The following is a 20,331-nucleotide window of genomic DNA, read 5'->3' on the forward strand; positions in this document are numbered from 1 at the left end:
AGTGTTGGTCCTTGCTCTGGCGAGGGCAGTCCTTTTCGTCCTCAGGAAACCCTCGTGTTGGAAGAATGAACCTGACGTTGGCCCTTTCTCACCCGGTAGCGTGTTGAGTCAGTGAGGAACCCAGGCAGCTGTCACCCCAGGAACGCACGCAGTCCCTCAGGACTCTGCATCCCTCTCGCGGGGTGTGAGCACCCTCTGAAGCCCACGCCCGGCTTTGGGGTCAGCAGAGCGATGGGGGAAGACATCAGCTAGCAGGAGTTAAATTAGGATGCGCAGGTGTGTGGGACCAAGGCAGGCCCCCTGGCGAGACCCTGGTTCAGGCCGTTGGCAGCGCTTCTCTACTAGTGGAACCTCCCCGCGTCTGGGGTCCTCCTCTACCGCCGCAGATCCCGCATAACTGAGATCGAGGAGCTGCCACAATGCCACAGCCACGCCTTGAATTCTAATTCATTTTCTAGAGGGTCTCCCTGTCTTATTACTTGGTTTTCTTATAGTCCATCAAAGCAGCATCAGCGACAGGCGTGACCTTAAAACAATGAAAATTCTTTTGCTTCTCTGCCACAGCCTCCAGTGGTGCTCCTCAACCCTTCCCTGACCGCCTCGGGCTGCTGCTTTCACTTCACTTTGGCTTTGCTAGTTTTCCTCCTCCTCATTCATAGCAGATCACACTCGAGCCCACTTCCTCAACCCTGGCTACATTAGCTCTACAATGAACTGTGGCCTCTGCCTGGCATTCACTTCCCCACATTTTTATGTGATCTGACCCCTTGCTTCAAAGGTCTTGCTTGAACGTCCCCTTATCAAGGACAGCGTTCTTGGTTCTTAGGTGAAGCAACCTTCCCCAAGCCACTTCATTCTATTAACTTCTTCTCAGTACATCTCTTGGTATGCATTTTGTGTTGTCTTGACTTAGCACTAGAAATGTTAGGGACAAGGATGTTAATGCAGCTAGACACACTGAAGGAGAAAGATTGGGATGATGTGGCAATGAAGATCAAGGAAAGGGGACTGAGAGTGAAAGGAGAAAAGAGGCAGAGGCACATGACAAGAGAAATTGAAATCTGGCTTTTCTCAACCTTCTCTTTGACAAACTTCACGACAGTCAGAACTCAAAACTCAGTAGTTGTAGGAAGGGCTAAGGTGGCAGGGTAGCCTTAGTGCATATTCCCTGATACAGGTTTTCTTCCTGTCATGCTGTGTGATTCTTGTCCGAAACCTTAGTTCAGCTCATTCCACCAAGAAATCCAGAAGGCTGAGAGAAGATAGGTGGGGAGTGTTTTCTTGCTACCCTGCTGCATAGCTTCCAGTCCCTAACCTCAGTACCTGGGGCTCTGTCATCAGAAACACCCAACACAGTGCCTGCCATTTAACTGGTGCAGTAGTTTTGGATCTGAAGAGCTCTGAATGTCATCTCAAGCTTAGAATGAATTTGACGCAAAGCTAAACTAAGTTTGCCCCATTTCACTGAAACTTTGTCAAGTAGTTTCCTGGAAAGGCTGTGAATGTGACACCGTAAACACTGACCCCAGAGCCCTCCCCTCAGCAGAAAGCAGGCAAAAGCAGGTGTACTTAGTTCATCCTTGGGGGTGGGAAGAAAATCAAAGAGCCAAAGGATATGTTGAGAATAAAAGGCAATCCTGAATGAAGGCCAGCAAAGACTAGCTGCAGGGTTACAGGACTCTTTGCTCAGCTCTCAGGGTCAGGGGTGGGGCATAGGAATGGCTCAGGCACTCTCTTCCTGCAGGGCCCACCATGTTGCACAGGCTGGGCTGGCTGCTGTTCTACAGTCTCGTGGTACTGCTCAGCTGTCTGCTCTTTCTGAAGGAGGAGGCCCCCCTGGCAGGGGACCTCAAGACCCACCAACCCTTCTGGGAACCCTCTGGGGCTCACCACAGCCAGTGCCTACCCAATCGCACAGTGGCTAACACTTCCCTATCCCTGCCTGGTCGTCACCGCCTCTTCTTATCACCACTGCAGAAATTTCTCCATCCTGCTGGAGCCTTCAGGCTGTGCCAAGGACACCTTCCTGCTCTTGGCCATCAAATCACAACCTGGTCACGTGGAGTAACGTGCAGCTATCCGCAGCACTTGGGCAGGGCCCACACCCCCAGCTCAGCTGCTGGCCTATGAGAGTGGAGAGTTTGATGATATCCTACAGTGGGACTTTGTGGAGGATTTCTTCAACCTAACCCTTAAGGAGCTGCACTTACAGTGCTGGGTGGCAAGTGCTTGTCCTCATGCCCACTTCATGCTTAAGGGAGATGATGATGTCTTTGTCCATGTCCCCAATGTGCTAGAGTTCCTGGATGGCTGGGACCCAGCCCAGGACCTCCTGGTGGGAGATGTCATCCACCAGGCCCTGCCCAATAGGAACACCAGAGTCAAATACTTCATCCCACCCTCCATGTATAAGGCACGCCACTACCCACCCTATGCTGGGGGTGGAGGCTATGTCATGTCCAGAGCCACAATGAGGCACCTCCAAGCAGCCGTGGAGGGGACTGAGTGAGCTCTTTCCTATTAATGTTTTTGTGGGCATGTGCCTGAAGAAGCTGGGGGTACACCCCACACACCATGCTGGCTTTAAAACATTTGGAATACGGCAAGCTCTGGACCCTTGCCTATATAGAGGGCTCCTGTTGGTACACTGCCTGAATCCTCTGGAAATGTGGACCATGTGGGCACTGGTGACAGACAAGGGGCTCAAGTGTGCAGCTACCCTCAAGCTTCAGCACTGAGGAGTGAGTGGAGTGACAGCCCTAGAGTTGACTCAGGTGATTCTCTATCATGAAGACAAACTGAAAACCTCAAAAACGGATCCTTGAGGGTCTAAAAGAAATGTCGATTTCATTTTTGCAAACCATTCTTATCTTGTTAGCTCTCATTAACCTATCTTGTTAGCTCTCATTAAAAATGCTAAAATTTGGGGCTGGGGCTCCACTCACAGACATTATACACATACATATATACATATACAAATATACATATATATACATATATATCTCCTCAGCACCACATATAAACAAAGATCAACAAAAAATTAAAAAAAAAAAAAAACATGCTAAAACTTGGTGTATCCAGCATTACTGGATGAGAGCCAAAACTTAGCAAACACTGCCAGAAACCCATGGGGGAATCCCTAGGGCCCTTTGGGGGCTCTGCAATGGGCAATGAAGGAAGGTGACTGCATAGGGCCCCAGAAGAGACACAAAAATTAAGTGGAAAAAAATATATATATTCTCCTTTGGCTACAATAGAGAAACTCAAAGAAGGAAACACAAGAAGCATGTGTTAAGTCAAGTCCTGTTGGGAGCACCAGGCGAACACTCTGCATTCATTCCCTTCACAGTTACACTCTTGGCTCCTTGGCCTTACCTGTCCAAGGAGCTGGTGGTAAGGCCATATCAGAGAAGGCATTACATATGCTTAAAGAGCAATCTTAAAAACCTGACAGTCTCCCCTTCCCCACCAAACTCAAATTCCTATGGAGGGAATAAATACTAAATCATATTTGAAAATCTGAGTAAGCTTGAAACTGAGGTTAAACAGCTATTGAACTTAAGTGACTAAAAGACCCCTCTCTGGCCCTGGCCGGTGAAATACTTTGGGTATAAGGTTAAAAATGAGAAAGCAGGTATGCCGAGGGGGGTGCAAGGTTAAACAGGGCACATACAGTGCCCATGGACTAACAACCAGGTCCAGTAAAAGCTGAGACCATAGGGGAAAGGGCCAGGCATTCAGAGCTCACAAAGGCTTCTGGCCTAATAGGCCAGGGTAGGGCCTGCCGCCTCTTCTCTGTGCAGAGAGAATTGTGCTGTGCTGGGTGGATGGCATCCACCTCTGCTTTCCCCACTGAGTGGGTAGAAAGGGCAGCCAGCTTGGGCCCTCAATCTTCACGCAGGTAGGCCTCCTGTTCCTGGTCGGCCCTCTCGTCCCTTCCCTCTTGTGATTTCTGGTGTAGCTCCTGTGTTTGTGCTTCAGCCAGCTTGGTTTCTGCTTTCTGGGAGAGCTGGCGCACCTCCTGCACCTGCGATTTCACCAGCTGAATGTGGTTCCTGGCAGTTATAGAGGCCTGATCTGCTCCTGCCAAAAGATGGGACAACTGCCTGAGCAGGGTAGAAGGCACACATAGACACAAGGAAAGCCTGGGGCCCTGAGGCTGTCATGTGAGTCCCTCTTGGGGTCATGTTCCCTAATTGGTCTTGCTACAAGGGTGGTCAATTGTCCTAATATGCAAATAAAATATTGGTTATTTTGGAAATGGGGAAGATTCCTCAAAGCTAAATAATGGCCATCAATTACATCATCTAATCTAAATCTCTAATCTTACAGCTAGATGAAAAATCAACTGGTACTTCCCTTATAGAAACAAAACAAAAAAACCCTTCAACCTACCAGATTGGTATGCAGCTTCTGCTGCCATCTCTGAAAGACCAACTGCAGTCATCCAGGTGGTTTCAAGCTTCAAGTATTCTTGTTGTTTTGAAGTCATCTGTAAAGTTAGCAAAAAGCTTTAGGCAATGCAAAGAGTTAAATGGATTTATTCAAACTAGCAGATCTAGAATGAATAGTTTATTAGACACTTTAATCCAATAATTTGGACATCACAATGAGGTAGGAACACTAATACAGAAATGCTTGACAATCTTTTGCTTACCTCAACTCTGGCTCCTATAATCACCTGCCATACTTCATCTTCCTCTTGTGAATTCATTTTCCCAAGTAAACTTGTATATTGTCGGTACAGAGAAATTAAGGTATAAACAGCCTACAAATACAGAATAAATAAATCTGTGTAAAATAAGTGAGGTACATTAGAAGGATTAGTGATATTTATACCTCAAAGAGGTGAAGTCCCATTTTAACAAACTGGCTCTCCAGTCCTTGTGCCTCACTGAAATTACACTACTCTTAAGAAATAAAGGCATCATTCCAGAACAGTTATATCTTTACCTAAAACGTGTGTTTTTAAAAATGTGCTAGCAATTCAGATGCAAAGAGAATATAATGTAGAGGAAAAATCAAAAGGTTGAGGGGGAAAAAAGTACTTACAAAATAAACATGTAAATAAGGCATTTACAAAAAAAAAAAAAAAAGTTTTTTTTTTTGAGATCAGGTCCATGTTATTCATTAGTCAGCCTGGCTTCCAATTCCTCCTGCCTCAGTCCCTTTAGTCGGGACTACAGGTAGATATCACAGTACCTGGCTGCTTTTAAATACCCATATACGCTTTTCTTTTAGCTCTAATCAGTGGTTTTAAAACAATCCTCACAGGGTAACCTCTGATGGTAGACTTTGGGCCCTTTTATCCCTTTTTGAACCAGATTATCTTGGAGCATGTTTTATATATAGGGCTACTATATATCCCCACCACCACGCCCCGCCCCCGGAAAAAAAAAAAGGAGGGGAATTCTACAAAAAGCATTAAAAAAAAAAATTAATGAAGACTCAAGCAGCTTTTTTTTTTTTTTTTTGGTAAAAGCTAGACAGTAAATATTTTAGGCTTCAACAGAGGATTAAAACTACTCAAGAACAATGCATAAATAAATGAGCTGGGCTAAGTTCTGATAAAATAAACATCCCACCAGATTAGGTTGTGAGCCATAATTGCAAACAACTGGTTGAGAATATCAAAGACTTAGCAAGAGACCTACCTTAGTATATTCAGTGATTGCTTCAATCAACGCATATGTGGTTTGAGAGAGAAAGGTGGAGGTGCTATCTGTTACCAAAGACACAGCCCTCCTCATTAATGCTTCATTACTAAGAGAATGAGGCTCTGATTTCTGAAAGACACAAACATCATCATTTGACTTCCAATCTATATAAAATAAAGCTCATGCTGAGAACTTCATTAAGGACAGCCAAGAAAAAACAATTCTCATGGTTGTTTATACACTGCAACTGTGCTATACTTATTTGGGCTAATTTTTATTTTAGGCTTTATGATGGCTATTTTAGGCAATACAGAGAAAAAAAAAGAGTGTGCCTTCTATTTTTTTCCCCCATTTTCCATTCCAGAGAGCAAAGTACTGTGTGTGTGTGTGTGTGTGTGTGTGTGTGTGTGAGAGAGAGAGAGAGAGAGAGAGAGAGAGAGAGAGAGAGAGAGAGAGGGGTGGGGGAGTATCTAACCCAGGGGTACTCTACCACTAAGCAACATCTCCAACCCGTTTTTCATTTTTTTACTTTGAGACAGGGTCTAGCTAAATTGCTGACGATGTTTTCAAACTTGAGATCCTCCTGCCTCAGCCTCCTGAGCCGCTGGAATTACAGGCATGTGCCATCACGTGCAGCTGCAGCCCAAGAAATAATTTTTGATACATGAACAAATGAACAAACATTCTTATAGATAAAATAACAATTTTATCTACATCTTTCAATCAAGTAATTACCATGTACATGTATTGGGAAGCTACAAAGGGAAGAATGATATATTGGCTCACAAGAAGCTAATTTCTTTTTAAAACAATTTTTTGTAGTTGTAGATAGAATGCCTTTATTTTATTTATTTTTACATGTGCCAAGGATTGAATCCAGTGCCTCATACATGCTAGGAAAGTGCTCTGCCACTGAGCCCCAGCTCTAAGAAGCTAATTTTGACAAAATATACAGATTAACTTAAGCCTACAGAATATGCTGGGTTTTTTTTTCTTTTTTTGGTACTGGGGATTAAACCTCGGGATGCTTTATCACTGAGCGACATCCTCAACCCTTTTCATTTTTAAAAATTTTTATTTTTTTTAGTTGTGGACAAAATACTTTCATTTTATTTATTTATATGTAGTGCTGAGGATCGAACTCAGTGCTTCACACGTGCTAGGCAAGTGCTCTACCACTGAGCTACAACCCCAGTCCTTTTTATTTTGAGACAAGGTCTTGATAAGTTGTTTAGGGCCTCGTTAAATTTCCTAGGCTGTCCTTAAACTTGGGATCCTCTGGAGTCACTGGTATTATAGGCATGTGCCACTGCACACAGCCACAGTGTGCTAATTTTACAAGGTGTTTTTGCTTGTTCCTCACAACACTGCAGGTATGACTTCTTTTTCTACAAATGATTAAATGGAAGCTCACAGAACTTACGTAACATTTTCAAAGTCACACATGTAGCCCTCAATCCCTTTCCCTTATGGTCTGCAGACAAAGTAGAATGTCATGGAGACTATCATCAGATATCAAAATATACATGTTAAGTGGCCAGAAAGAGGGATGGTTTTTGGCCAGAAACAAAGACAGGTTAGACAGCTAGGATTAGAATGGTCAAGCATCATAGTGCCGCAGTCTGGCTGGGCACAAAATCACGAGTCACTCAAGCAGGAACAAACTTTATTTCCAAAACTCCCGCGAATGCCACGCACGTGGCATTCTCCCAGGACACACCACCCCAACAGCAAATCCCTTCTCCCGCACTTCCCCAACCAATGGGAACTCTGGGGGGGGGGGGGGGGGGAGTCAGAGAGCTCCAAAGTAGCAGGCCAAGGCGACAGCAGGGGTCTAATCTCCAATTGAATGCACATCTTAACATAATCATTATCATCTCAATGGCTTGCTGGCGTCACCTTTCAACCAAAAATGCCATGTGTCATTCCTACTCGGCTATGGCTCTTAGCATCATAGGAAGAAAAAATGAGGGAAAAAAAAAAAAAAAAAATTTGTTACACATGGAAGGGATTGTCCAGTATCTAGGGCTGGTTGGCATAAGAGAAAAGAGACTGGTCCCAGCGCAGTGGTGTATGCCTGAAATCCCAGAAGCTCAGGAGGCTAAGGCAGGAGGAGCAACAGTTCAAAGCCAGTCTCAGCAACTTAAGGAAGTCCTAAGAAACTCAATAAAATATAAAAAAGGGAGAGGGGATGTGCCTCAGTGGCTAAGTGCCCGGAGTTCAATCCTCCATACCAAAAAGAAAAAGACTAGCTAGGCCACTGGAGTACAGAATGAGTTAGATTTACTGATTGATTTGGTGGTGGGGATTGAACTTGGGGCCTCACATCTGGGTGAGCACTTTATCACTAAGTTATATCCTCAGTCCTAATTTTATTTTCAGTTGTCAACGGACCTTTGTTTTATTTAGTTATATGTGGTGCTAAAGATGGAACCCAGTGCCTCACACATGCTAGGCAAGTGCTCCTCCACTGAGCTACAATCCCAGCCCCAAGGTGCCACTTTCATATCAGCTGCCTATTTGACAGTTCTACCTAAATTTCTACTGAACGTCTCAGACTGAGATTTCTAAAGCAGAACTCTTGTTCTCTTTCCACATCCTTCCTCTTCATCTAGTACATGGCAACTCTATTCTTTCAGATGCTTAGGCATTTTCAAAATCTTAGCCAGGTGTGGTGGTGCATGCCTCAAATCTCAGTGATTTGGGAGGCTGAGGCAAGAGGATCAAAAGTTCAAGGTCAACTGCTACAATTTAGAGAGACTCCCTCTCAAAAAAATAAAAAGGGCTGGGGATGTAGCTCAGGGTTTTTAAAGTGCTCCTGTGTTCAGTCCCCAATACTGCAAAATAAAAAATAAAAATACCCTGTGGCTTTTTCAGAAATAAAATTCAAAGCTTTACAATAGTCCACAAAGTACAAAGCACACGATTTGATCCAAACTTAATCCTGTGGCCTTACGTCCTCATTCTATTCCAGATGACATTAGCATCTTTACTGTTCCTCAAAAATACCAGCATAAGCCCGGTGCAGTGACCTATACCTGTAGTCCCAGCGGCTTGGGAGGCTGAGACAGGAGGATCTTGAGTTCAAAGCCAGCCGCAGCAAAAGGGAGGCACTAAGCAACTCAGTGAAACCCTGTTTATAAATAAAATACAAAATAGGGCTGGGGATTTGGCTTAGTGGTGCCCTTGGGTTCAATCCCTGGTACCAAAACAAACACCCAGTATATTACTGCTTCTAGCCCCCTCCCCCTCCCCCTCCACTTTGGTATATTGGGAATTGAACCCTGGAGTGCTGTACCTCCAAGTTAAAACGCCAGACCTTTTAGTTTTATTTTGAGACAGGGTCTTCCTAAGTTGTTGTGGCTGGCCTCAAAAACTTGCAATATTCCCACCTTAGTCTCCAGAGTAGTTAGGATTATACTTTTAGGTCTTTGCACCTAACAATTCCTTCCACCTGGCAGTCTCTTCCCTCCACTGGATAGTATAATATTCCTAATCTTATTTCTAATCGTAATTCAGATTTCTAATACTTAAATTTTAGCTTATCAGAGTAGCTTTTCGTGACCCATCTGTAAATAATAATAAATAATTCCCTCCTAGTATACTCCCCATTTACTATTTGTTTTCTTCAGAGTGCTTATCACCAGCATACATTTTATATTTCTTTTCTTCTATCTTCCCAGAATGTAAATTTTATGACAACAGGAATTTCAGGGTTTGTTTTTGCTCACTTTTAGATTCCCAGTATATGACATACAAAAGTTTTTCATTAATTTTTTCCTGAATTATTATTTTGTTGACATATTATGATATTCTTTTATTTCACTCTACTCATATGCAACTTGAGGTACTGTTCCTATAAAATGAGACAATAAAAAAATGGTAACATCAATGTACCTGTTCAACACGGAAAAGAAAATGCTGGCACAATAAACAGCATCATGTGGGGGACTGGGAAGACTGGCTGTAACTACAGCAGTTTGTCTGATGTTCACTTGAGTCTTCAAAGGGATACCGCTAAGAAACAGTCACATGATAGTACTTCACCTGAGCAATAGGAACTGCACACAAGGTTACACCAAACGCAGCCGCCACCGTTTTGTGCCATGGTCTTATCAATAAGCGTTTCCTAGAATTAACCACAACAGGAACACACTGTCGGAACCTAGAAATAGAAGCCAAACTTAATAAAGTGCGACCATCAATCTGTTAAAAAGCCTCTATGACTTACTTGTAAGGGTTGGAAACGCAAACCGGGCCAAGCAGGACGCGAAAGTAGCCTAAAAGTGACACTAAGTGTGTCAGAACAGTGGGAGGCTTTGGGCCTGGAAAGCCCCTGCCTTGGCCCAAGGGTCGGGAGCTTTCCATCAGATGTGGAAGTCTGAAATGTAGCTTCAAGGCTGCCACAAACTTGATGCCAAAATAAACTCCTGCAAGCAGGATTTAGCTTTGCCCAAGAGCTCCGGCTAGAATCGCCTGGACAAACTGGCGAGACCTTGTCGCAAAACAGAAAATAACAAGGGCTGTGGCTGAGCGGGAGAGCCCCTGGTTTGGTCCCCAGTACGCAAAAGCAAAGCCCCGAGCGGACAGGTCGGGAGGGCAACGCCGACTTTGAGACGTCGTCTCCCGGCGCGCGCCCGCCGCGGAGACGACGTCCTCCACTTTTCTCTCCCTCCCTCCCGAGTCCTTCTCTCAATCCCCTCGGGACGCCGTCCGACTGATGGGACATCGGCCCGGGCTGGAGGAACTCGCTTTCGGGAGCCGGAGTAAACAGAAAAGGGGAAGGCGAAGCTGGACCCAGGCGCGACCGAAGACGGAGGCGGAGCCCGAGCCCTACTGGGCTTCAAAGTGGGGCGGGACGCCGCGTCCAAAGGAAGAGCGCGCACCAAGGCCGGCGCTTCCGACCCGGCACAGTGCTCTCTGCGTCGCCTGTCCTCCTCCATTTCTGCCCCAGTCCACGACCGCAGCCATACCTGAAGAAAGAGGCTACGCTTCTGGAGAGCCAACTTCTCAGAGTCGCCATCCCGCGGCGGGCGGACGCCGGACGCACACGCCGGAAGTGACGCAGCATCGCGAGCTGTGGGCGGGGCACCGCCTCCTTCACCTGAGAGGACCTGGCCCCCATGGCCACGCCCTCACCCAAGGAAGCAGTTAGGATTGGACAGATGGGGAGCGAGGGGGCGGGGCCCGGGGCAACGGCTGTAACGGCCGCGCAACCGTTGTAGATTCCGCGCGGGGCGGGGAACGCCTTGGGCCAGCAGGCGCTGAGCTGAGTCGCGCGTGGTGACGCGAGCGATGGGTCGGGGTTTGGGTTGAGGCCGCCCCTCGAGGGGCAACCTGGGCGCGCGTGTCAGGCGCAGAGCTCTTTGGCTAGCCGGTCCCGCAGGGCTCAGCCGTCCGCCGAGGGGGGCGGAGCAGCGCCGGGTTCGTGCCCGGTGGGGGCGGGGCGCCGGCGCTGTCACTTCAGCACCAGGAAGTAGGTGGTCCAGCCGGCCAGCAGCAGCGCCCCGATGAGCACCGTGTAGCTGAGGAGAACGAAGGCGAGCAGCTCCCGCAGCACCTGCAGCACGTGGATGGTGGACGACGCCGGCATTGCCCTGCGGGAGCCGTGGAAAGACTCTGAGCTCGTAGAGGACAGCTCCCGAGCCAGCCCCGTCCTGGGCAGGGGTTGTGGCGGAAAACAGGTCCTGGCCCTCAAACTGAGACCCCAATAGTGCCAATTCCTTCAAAACACCCTCTGCTTTGCATTTGCAGTGGAGAGCTGCTTCTAAAGCAAAAGTCGCTCTCCTACTCCTGAATTTTTAATGCCGCGGGTGCCACTAATGGGCTTGTGGAGTAAAGCTTGCTTTTCCCATCACTCAAGCTGCAGCCCTGGGAAGGAAGGGAAGGCACAGGCCCTCACTGTAGCCCCTCTGCCATTTCCCTGGCCCCAAGGCTTCTCAATAGCAGACTTTGAGGATCTTTGCTTTGTAGTCCAGCATGCTTGTCTTCTGGCCAGCCAGGATTGCTGGGGTGCCAAACTGATTCCTGGGGCATCAGTTCGACTGGGCTTGTCTCCCTTCCACCGTGTCTTGTGCACCTGTCCCAGCCCTCCTAACTTCACCTCAGACAGAATCCAGTGGTAAGAATCAAAGCAGCTTTTTACCTTCTTTGCTGCCTGCCCAGCAGCTCCCCTCAGTGCCAGCCATTAGCTTCCCTCTTTCCCCATTTCACTCACTTGGCAAAGTTTCCACGACTCCTCCACTGTCGCAGCTTGTGGCTCCTCTCTGTTCTGGTGCTAAAGGTTGGCTTCTGCACACTCCAGTGATCTGAGCAGAGCTGTGAGGTCTTCAGGCAGCAACCGCTCTCAACAACTAGGTGTGGTCTAGCGACCAATTACAACCTCGGTGTGGTCCCAGAGCTCTCAGGAAGCTGCGCAGGCAATCCCCAGGCCAGGCGTGGCACTGGCAACTCTGTCTGTCCTCGCCTGTGTCACCTCCATGGCCCACAGGGCTCCACAGGAGTTTGCAAAATTCCTGGCTCAAATGGGCTCAATAAGCAATACACTAGGGGGTATTTCAAGCCTCTTCTTGTCTTGCTAGTCTAAACACTTTAGGTGGACTATGGTGCCAATAGTTCTAATAAACAAGTCCCATCTACTCAACCTGGAAAGCCATTGCCTTAAAATACGGGCGAGCATGCAGTGCCTGTGAAAACCAAGCTTAGATGACCAAGAGCTCCAGAGTACTAGATTCTAATTTACGAAGAGTTTAGCAGTTTACAGACTCCTTACACAGGCATCTTCCCAGGCATCTGTTTCCAATTTCAAGCCTCCAAATGTGAGGCTAAAGGAGCCAGGTGGGAAAGCAAAGAGCATTTTCCCAGAGGTAACAAGGAAAAGTATAAACTTTATGCTGCTTCTGATTATTTTGCTTATACTAGATTTTACTTAAAGACTTTTTTGACCTTTGAAAAAGCAGGTACTGTGGATATCAACCATTTTATAAACATCATCATTCAGGAGCAAATGGCTCCTTAATTTAATCAGGATCTCTTATTATCAAATCATTGCCTTGGCCACAGCCTAGCTAAAAACAGGAGCAGAACATTATCAAGCTGCTCAGGAAGTAGTAATCACTCCCCCAGAGAATTGGTCATCTGAAGGGCTTCAATGTCTTACCTAGTCAGAGGAAAGAAAGGATGGCTGAGATTTATAACCTTGCCCCATACCAAATAAGATAAAAAAGTCGGGCTGTTCAAAATAGGACCTATATTCTGTGCACTTTTAAGCTCTTATATCCTTCAAATGGCTGTGTCAAGACAGTTACATGATCTAAACTTTGCAGCCTCTACTCACCCCCCAATTTGGGGTATTTATGTATTTTTAAAGAGAGAGAGAGAGAGAGAGGATTTTAATATTTATTTTTTAGTTTTTCGGCAGACACACATCTTTTTTTTTTTTTTGTATGTGGTGCTGAGGATCGCATGCCAGGCCAGCGCACTACCGCTTGAGCCACATCCCCAGCCCCCAATTTGGGGTATTTACAGAAGTGGAGTAATTGAAGCTAAGAAAGGCCACATGACATGAAATCCACATGAATTTGTTTAAAAGTTAGAATCTGAGAAATTTTATATCATTGCCCTTTCCTTCAATTTTCTGACAAAAAAGCATTCTCTATTTTCATAGTATGTGATTAGACCATAAGACTGCTGGGTTAGGCATTGGAGATATAGCTCAGTGGTAGAGTGCTTGCCTCGCATGTGCAAGGCCCGGCGTTTAAACCCCAGCATATGCACACACAGGGAAAAAAACAAAACAAAACAAAACAAAAACCCTGCTGGGTTTGGTGGTGTATGCTTAAAATCCCAGCCACTTGGGAGGCTGAGGCAGTAAGATCTCAAATTTGAGACCAGTCTTAGCAACTTAGCAAAACCCTATCTCAAAAGTAAAAAATCAAAAAGGGCTGGGTGTGTAACTTAGTGCTACAGCATCCCTGGGTTCAATCCCCGCTAGTGCAAAACAAACAAAACACAGGACTGAATACATCAGATACTATCTAGGGTACAGTTCATCATCTACAGATGGTCTGTGAGGCCTGCTTTCCTGTGCCTTGCTATCTTTATCACAGCCTCTCTTCCTGCCTACTTTAGTCACCTAGTATTTTAGTATTTTCTAAAAAAGTATTTTTGCTTGAATTCAGCTGATGAATACAAACACTTCTGTGCTTCTGTTGAGTGATAGGTCTTTTTTTTGGTGTTGGGGCTTGAACCCAGGGCCTTTTGCATGCTAACACACACTCTACCAATGAGCTTCACTCATCCCCAATCCTTGAATGTCTGGTTTTTAATCTTTCCTTTCTTTTTTTTTTTTTTTTTTTTAAAGAAAGAGTGAGAGAGAGTGAGAAAGAGGGAGAGAGAGAGAATTTTTTAATATTTATTCTTTAGTTTCCGGTGGACACAACATCTTTGTTTGTATGTGGTGCTGAGAATCGAACCCGGGCCGCACGCATTCCAGGCGAGCGCGCTACCGCTTGAGCCACATCCCCAGCCCTAATCTTTCCTTTCTTAACTGTTACACTCTTACTCCACAATTCAATCAGTTAAAATACTTATTTCCCTGTTGGATAAAATTCACAACTGTATAAGACACAAAACAGTAAGCCCAATTAGTCTGTAACGTACAATTGAGAATAAGACATAAACCAGCATGTCATGATTAATGAAAATTCATTTCCAGTGGGAGCAGAATGGAACAAAACTCAACAGACCTTTTCAATTCTCTCCAAGAATGAAAATTACATGTTTTTTGTTTTTTTTTTTTTTTTGGTTTGGTTTGGTGGCTCTGGGGATTGAACCTAGGGTCTTGAGCATGGTAGGCAAGTGCTCTACCAACTGAGCTACACTCTCAGCCCCGACATGTCCAGTTTTTAATCTTTTCCTCTCTTAACCATTTCTCTTTTGCTCCACAATTAAAATACTTATTTCTCTGTTGGGTAAAATTCACAATTGTATAAGAATTATACGTAATTATCTACGTAAGCCAGATGTGGTGGCCTATGCCTATAATCCCAGCAGCTTGGAAGGTGGAAGCAGGAAGATTTCATATTCAGGGCAACTTATAAGACCCTGTCTCAATATGAAAAATAAAAAGGGCTGAGGATGTAACTCAGTGGTAAAGTCCAGTGCCCCTGGACTCAATCCTCAGTACCAAAAACAAAACAAAAACAAACAAAAAACCCCCACAAAAAGTGGTTATCCATGTACACTTCTTTATTAAAGGGACACTGTCTACCCAATAGACAAAAATCCAGACCCGATGTAAATAATCTGCCTCTCTGAGAATAAATGTGCCATTCACATATCCTTTCTCAGACAATTTCAAGTATTAAATAAATGTCCATAAACACATATAATATGTAATTATCCACCACTTTTTCTTTGCATACAAATGAAGTAATTGATGTCTCATCAATGTTGAATGCATTTTTAGATGCTAACTTAGCTATGCTCTGAGTAAGCAAATGCAGAGTCACAAGCGAATGCAGACACATGAGATTACAACTGAGTGTCTGTTCACAGAACAGAACCCCCAGCCAAGGAGACTCGACCAGACCTGAATTGAATCCCATGAACCAAAACCACGAGGGACAAGGTAGATTTCATTCTCTAAAGGAGCTGAGGCTTGGACAACTGTTAGGGCTCCAAAGTATAAACTAATCTCCCTGGAATAACAAGGATTTGAAAAAGGATTTTCTAAAACAAGAATGGTTTTCCATTTCCAAATAATGAACGTCAAGGCCAGATTAATTCCATGAGAAACAAATCTTTTAAAAATCACCTCTGACACCCTTCATTATTTTACTAATTTTTTTTTAAATACAGATTTTCTTTTACGCGTTAACATGCACCATACTCATCAGAATCCTACTACTGAAAAAGGGAAAAACCTATGTGATTAATAATTAATGATAGAAACCACACCAGGGATGGAATCCGGCAAAGCTCCCCAGGTTGGTTTTCTCCTGGTTGACCAAGTAATTTTGCTGGAAACTTGGGCAATGGCAGAAAAGCCACCAACTTGGTCCCCTGCATGGTACCCTTAACTCCCCCAGATGCTGGGACGAGCAGAAGAGAAGCAGGGATCACATATGAACTTGGAACTTCTCCACTCACATCCCTACTCTCCAGCACAGCTAACAGTCCTCAGTAGGAATAGTGGCAGCTGAGGTCACCAGATCTCATCAATGAAATCAACCAGGCGCAGCTGAGGTCACCAGATCAAGGACTGCAACCAAACTGGATATTTTCAAGCAAAATGGATGAAAGTGGCCACTGAGAGCTACAGAAGTACACAGAGTAGTTGGTAACAGGGGTGGAGTTTCAGTATGCTGATGAAGCAAAAGTCACCACTGCTCACGGTGGGACCAACTAGATGTTGGGCCCATGAAGGACAGGGAAGAAAACCAAAACCTCAACCATCTATCATTAAAGTGTCTTGGAGTGTCCTGGAGTGGTTAAATTCTCTGGAAACTGTTCCCCAATTATTATATTCTTCAGTGTAGAAATAGAAAGCCCTTGATAAGTATGGAACCTACACAGATGTAACTGATCAGAGAAAATATAAATTTTGTGTTTTGGGGCAAGAAGCTCCCTAAAATCTCTTGATTTTTAAGAAGGAAACAAAACTTGCCTTAGGAATAAGATAGAAATTGAAAACACAATTATAATGTGCCATTCCTCTACAGGAAAAAGAAATCACTAAGGACAACATTAAGCTCTAGCCCTCAAGACATAACCACTATCCTAGGCCTGATGCGTTTCCTAAAAATATAAAACTGTAGACTAGAAGTTGGACTTCCCCTTCTATTTTCATTTTTACCTCCACAATGTCTGTGTTCTTATTTTAAGAGCTGTCCCCATTTGTGTAGCTATATGGATTATCCAGCCCCACCATCTTTACTGCATTTCCAGAGTCCTATAATGAAGATCCTGAACTTAGAAAATTCAAAACCAAAGTCTCTTTTACCCAGGTTAATTTCCTTCTTCTTTCTTCAAGAAATTATGAACACAGAGGAGCAGAAAGGAGAAAAGGAACAGAAAATAGTATAAGAAGCAAAACACAAAGTAACTTCTGTATTCCTGTTTCTTCTGTGGGTTCATTTCTTTTCAGCAACTTGTTCAAAAGGCAGCTTATTCTGTAGTGCACTTTTGAAGTCTCCTTTGAACACCCTAGAAAGGTTTCTCCATTAGAGCCTCTATCCAGCTAGTTCCATTCATTAGTTTAGTAGTGGCAATTACATACTCTGTACCTCCATCTTCCAACTGGGAGAGAAACCTTAGGGCAGCAATTTCAGCAAAGGTTACACCCCCGAGGAAAAATATCAGAGTAACTCGGTTTTCTCCTGGTTGACCTAAAATGTAAACATTTCAGAATTCAGAAGTAATTATTATTGGTGCCTTTCTTCCTGCCTCTTAATAGATTTTTCAAAACTCATAAGAATAAAAAGGTCAAATATGTCTTAGAAAGACAGCTCATTTGAAACTCAGGAACACTGATTTTAATCTTAATGCTTTTTCAAACTCCAGAGCCTCACTGTGGAGACTGAGAGCTGCTCCTCCCAAGAGAATAACATGGCTCAACTAACAATATACATTAGCAAGTAACAGAAGAGGTACACTTGACTCTGATACCTAAGTACTTTACAAATGTCTTTTACAAAGCAGCGGCACAATACATGAAAACCACACTAATGGCACATAATTTATCTGTAGACACTGGACTGAGACTTACGTTTTTTTTGAAGCCCTGTGGGCAGTGGCTGCCGTTCTTCAAAGTGGGGGCCTGGGAGGATGCGAAGAACCTCCTCAATACTCCGCCAGCCAGGCCTGGAAAGCAGCTGAGCCAGTCGCACACTGAGGGGGGCATAACCACTGTACACATAAGATATGTCTGTAGGATTCTGTCAAATAAATAAATAACACCTGGAGATAGAGATTCAGAGCCACTTGTATCTTTAGAGGCGCCCCAAATTACCTGATTTGAAAGCAGAAACACAACTCTCTCACCCATGCCCTGCTCCAATCCACCCCAAATGGACTTTAGTTTCGTCAGCTAGGACTTCATTTTGACTCAAATTTTGAAAATTCACTCAAAAGAAACTCTGGGTATTGAAGATGAATAAGTATCATTTGATTTGCCAAAAAATTTCTTAGATGGTACCATGACACTTCAGCTAAATAATAATGCCTACAAACCTTTGAACCTAGCAATTATATTTTTAGGCATTTATCCTACAGAGGTGCTTTTAGACCATTAGATATAAACCAAAGGAAAAAAACATATTGATTGTAACACAGTAATTGCAAAAGGCTACAAACTACCAAAATTTCTATTTAGGAATCTGTTAAATCACAAAGTAAGGAATATCCTTAAAACCACCCTGTGGGGACTAGGGATGTAGCTCAGTGGTACAGTGTATTCTCAGCAATGTGCAAAGCTCTGGGTTCAATTCCCAGTACCAAACAAATAACAAATCAAAAGCCCACTAAGTAGCAATTAAAAAGAATGACTGGTGTGATTAGGTCTTGCACATCTGTTCTCTGAGGAAACAGTCATGTATTTTCCATTCTTCTCTCCCACCTAAATGCATGCATGGAAGATTCAATGGACACGAACATGAGCCCCTTGAGGACCCAGAACTATCTTTTCAGCTAAAGGCTGACAAAGATTATCACATTAAGGTGGATACTGATGAAAATGAGCACAGTTTCTCTTGGGGGCTTTGATATTACACCACCTGTGGACTTAAATTGGAAGTGTGGTTTGGGTCCTGTGCATATTAGGGGACAGTACTTCCTAGTTCTGTAGAAGATATTAATGCAAAAATGCAAGCAAATATAGAAAAAGGTGGTTCTCTTCCCAAAGTGGAGAAGCCAAGTTCATCAATTACATGAAGAATTGCTTCTAGATGATGGACTGATCAGGACACTATTTAAGATCTCTGGCAGTAGAGGAATTTTCTTTAAGAAAATAGTTTAAATAGTTTGTTAAAATTTTCCATCTTATTTCATTTCTGCAACAGTTGATATCTGGCTATCCTTTTATAATGCAAAGTGAGAACTTTCCCTACTGTTTGATAAATGTTATCCAGGTTCCACTGCCAAGAATGTGTTGTCCAAAATGCCTGTTTGTTTTTTTAAGATGGAACTCCACCCTCTGCTTGGTTTTTAACTAACTGTATATGGAATGTTATGATAGGACATAGTAGTAGTTGTGCTCAGACATGGAAATAGTTGTGAAACAAAAATATATACATGTGAAATAAACTCAGTATTTTATTTTTTAATATTTTTTTTTTTAGTTGTAGATGGGCATAATATCTTTATTTATTTATTTATGTAGTGCTGAGGATTGAACCCAGTGCCTCGCACATACTATGCAAGTGCTCTACCACCGAGCCACAACCCCAGCCCCTAAACTCAGTATTTTGATAAAGTAAAAATAAAAAAGAACGAGAAAGAACAGGAAGGATCACCAAAGCATCTTCAATATCTCTAGTTAAGTGATAGGTGGGTTTGGAGGGAGGAAGATAAGAATGGTAAGGAGAGCTGAACTAATAGATTATGCACACGATGCAACACAAAAATTAAAGGTATCTATTTTCCCACTGGGGAAAAAATAAGCCAATTTTGCTATTGATGGACAAGACTAGTTATAAGCATTTCTTTTTTCTTTTTTCTTTTTAAAGAGAGAGTGAGAGAGAGAGAGAGAGAGAGAGAGAATTTTTTAATATTTATTTTTTAGTTATTGGCGGGCACAACATCTTTGTTTGTATGTGGTGCTGAGAATCGAACCCGGGCCGCACGCATGCCAGGTGAGCGCGCTACCGCTTGAGCCATATCCCCAGCCCTATAAGCATTTCTTAACAAAGGCAGCCCAAAAAAGTCCCCCAGAAAAAAACAAACAAACAAAAGCCTAGAAAACAAAACCAACCAACCAAATAAAAAAGACAATAAGAAAAAAAATTTCGAACTATTACAAAATACAACAAATGGAAGCCAGGCATGGTAGCACATGCCTGCAATCCCAGCTACGTGGGAGGCTGAGGCAGGAGGATCATTAATTAAAGGTCAGCCTTGGCAACTTAGCAAGACCCTGTCTCAAAATAAAAAATAAAAAATAAAAAGGACTGGGGATACAGTTCAGTGGTAGAGCATCCCTGGGTTCAATCACTAGTAAAAAAAAATAATAATAATAAAAATAAAGCTAACAAATGTAAAGCAAAGTATACACGGGCTGGGGATGTAGCCCAGTTGGTAGAGTGCTTGCCTTGCATGCACAAGGCCCTGGGTTCGATCTCCAGTGCGCTCATGTGTGTGTGCGCATACACACATATACTCACACAAATGTATATGCTACTTTGGAGCATAAAAATGTTTGATGTGCACAGAATCTTTCTGGAAGAGTAGATTACAATTGGTTCCAGTGGTTTTACACTGCAGGAACTGGGTAAGCTGTGGAAGGAAACCTCCCCATCACTGCTTGCCTTACTTCCGTGTGGCTAACTAACTGATTCTTGCTGGTCATTTCCCATCAACACCTCCTGAGGTTCCCCAACCTTCTCCACAGAGCTCTGTGCCCTGGAGATGGCCTGGAGGTGCTATGTCAACACTCTCCCACACCCTGTTTGTGCTT

General features: G+C 44.0%; 4 protein-coding genes across 6 annotated transcripts in view; 1 reads left to right on the plus strand and 3 right to left on the minus strand.

Moving 5' to 3' along the window:
- Nucleotides 1-1,752: 1,752 nt before the first annotated feature.
- B3gnt4 (UDP-GlcNAc:betaGal beta-1,3-N-acetylglucosaminyltransferase 4) lies at nucleotides 1,753-2,804 on the plus strand. The gene is given in 3 exon segments (XM_076846696.2): nucleotides 1,753-1,961; nucleotides 1,963-2,500; nucleotides 2,502-2,804. Coding segments are annotated over 3 exon segments (984 nt in total). The 3' UTR covers nucleotides 2,739-2,804.
- A 410-nt stretch (nucleotides 2,805-3,214) lies between these two features.
- On the minus strand, nucleotides 3,215-10,913 carry Diablo (diablo IAP-binding mitochondrial protein). Of its 2 annotated transcripts, XM_076846838.2 has the most exons (6): nucleotides 10,631-10,913; nucleotides 9,705-9,822; nucleotides 5,655-5,786; nucleotides 4,658-4,768; nucleotides 4,396-4,492; nucleotides 3,215-4,083 (listed from the first exon to the last, which is right to left on the minus strand). In XM_076846838.2, exons 1-6 carry the CDS (start codon nucleotides 10,780-10,782, stop codon nucleotides 3,887-3,889), a joined length of 807 nt encoding a protein of 268 aa, XP_076702953.2. In that variant the 5' UTR covers nucleotides 10,783-10,913; the 3' UTR covers nucleotides 3,215-3,886. The 2 variants fall into 2 exon arrangements, with proteins under 2 accessions (XP_076702953.2, XP_076703044.1); XM_076846929.1 differs by lacking the exons at nucleotides 9,705-9,822; nucleotides 10,631-10,913 and adding an exon at nucleotides 8,696-8,717.
- A 148-nt stretch (nucleotides 10,914-11,061) lies between these two features.
- LOC143392849 (uncharacterized) lies at nucleotides 11,062-12,424 on the minus strand. Its single transcript, XM_076847064.2, has 2 exons — nucleotides 11,875-12,424; nucleotides 11,062-11,254 (listed from the first exon to the last, which is right to left on the minus strand). Exon 2 carries the CDS (start codon nucleotides 11,248-11,250, stop codon nucleotides 11,116-11,118), a length of 135 nt encoding a protein of 44 aa, XP_076703179.1. The 5' UTR covers nucleotides 11,251-11,254; nucleotides 11,875-12,424; the 3' UTR covers nucleotides 11,062-11,115.
- Nucleotides 12,425-14,040: 1,616 nt separating this feature from the next.
- Vps33a (VPS33A core subunit of CORVET and HOPS complexes) overlaps nucleotides 14,041-20,331 on the minus strand; it is a 30,861-nt gene continuing 24,570 nt past the window's right edge. For both annotated transcript variants that reach the window (XM_076846563.2, XM_076846467.2), the window contains exons 12-13: nucleotides 17,428-17,596; nucleotides 14,041-17,047 (exon numbers count right to left, since the gene is read on the minus strand). In XM_076846563.2, the coding sequence (XP_076702678.1) occupies nucleotides 16,866-17,047; nucleotides 17,428-17,596 (351 nt within the window). In that variant the 3' untranslated portion in view covers nucleotides 14,041-16,865. The remainder of the gene's footprint in view (nucleotides 17,048-17,427; nucleotides 17,597-20,331) is intronic.

This window comes from Callospermophilus lateralis, chromosome 1 (assembly GCF_048772815.1).
Source record: "Callospermophilus lateralis isolate mCalLat2 chromosome 1, mCalLat2.hap1, whole genome shotgun sequence".
NCBI lineage: Eukaryota > Metazoa > Chordata > Mammalia > Rodentia > Sciuridae > Callospermophilus > Callospermophilus lateralis.

What these genes read in the sequence shown, in the direction of transcription:
- Diablo (XM_076846838.2), bottom strand. Translation starts at nt 10,782, where the DNA reads ATGGGGGCCAGGTCCTCTCAGGTGAAGGAGGCGGTGCCCCGCCCACAG. An exon ending in AGCGTAGCCTCTTTCTTCAG is followed by an intron (nt 9,823 to 10,630) that starts GTATGGCTGCGG and finishes TTCTATTTCTAG; the next exon opens with GTTCCGACAGTGTGTTCCTG. An exon ending in TTATAGGAGCCAGAGTTGAG is followed by an intron (nt 4,493 to 4,657) that starts GTAAGCAAAAGA and finishes CTAACTTTACAG; the next exon opens with ATGACTTCAAAACAACAAGA.
- LOC143392849 (XM_076847064.2), bottom strand. Translation starts at nt 11,250, where the DNA reads ATGCCGGCGTCGTCCACCATCCACGTGCTGCAGGTGCTGCGGGAGCTG.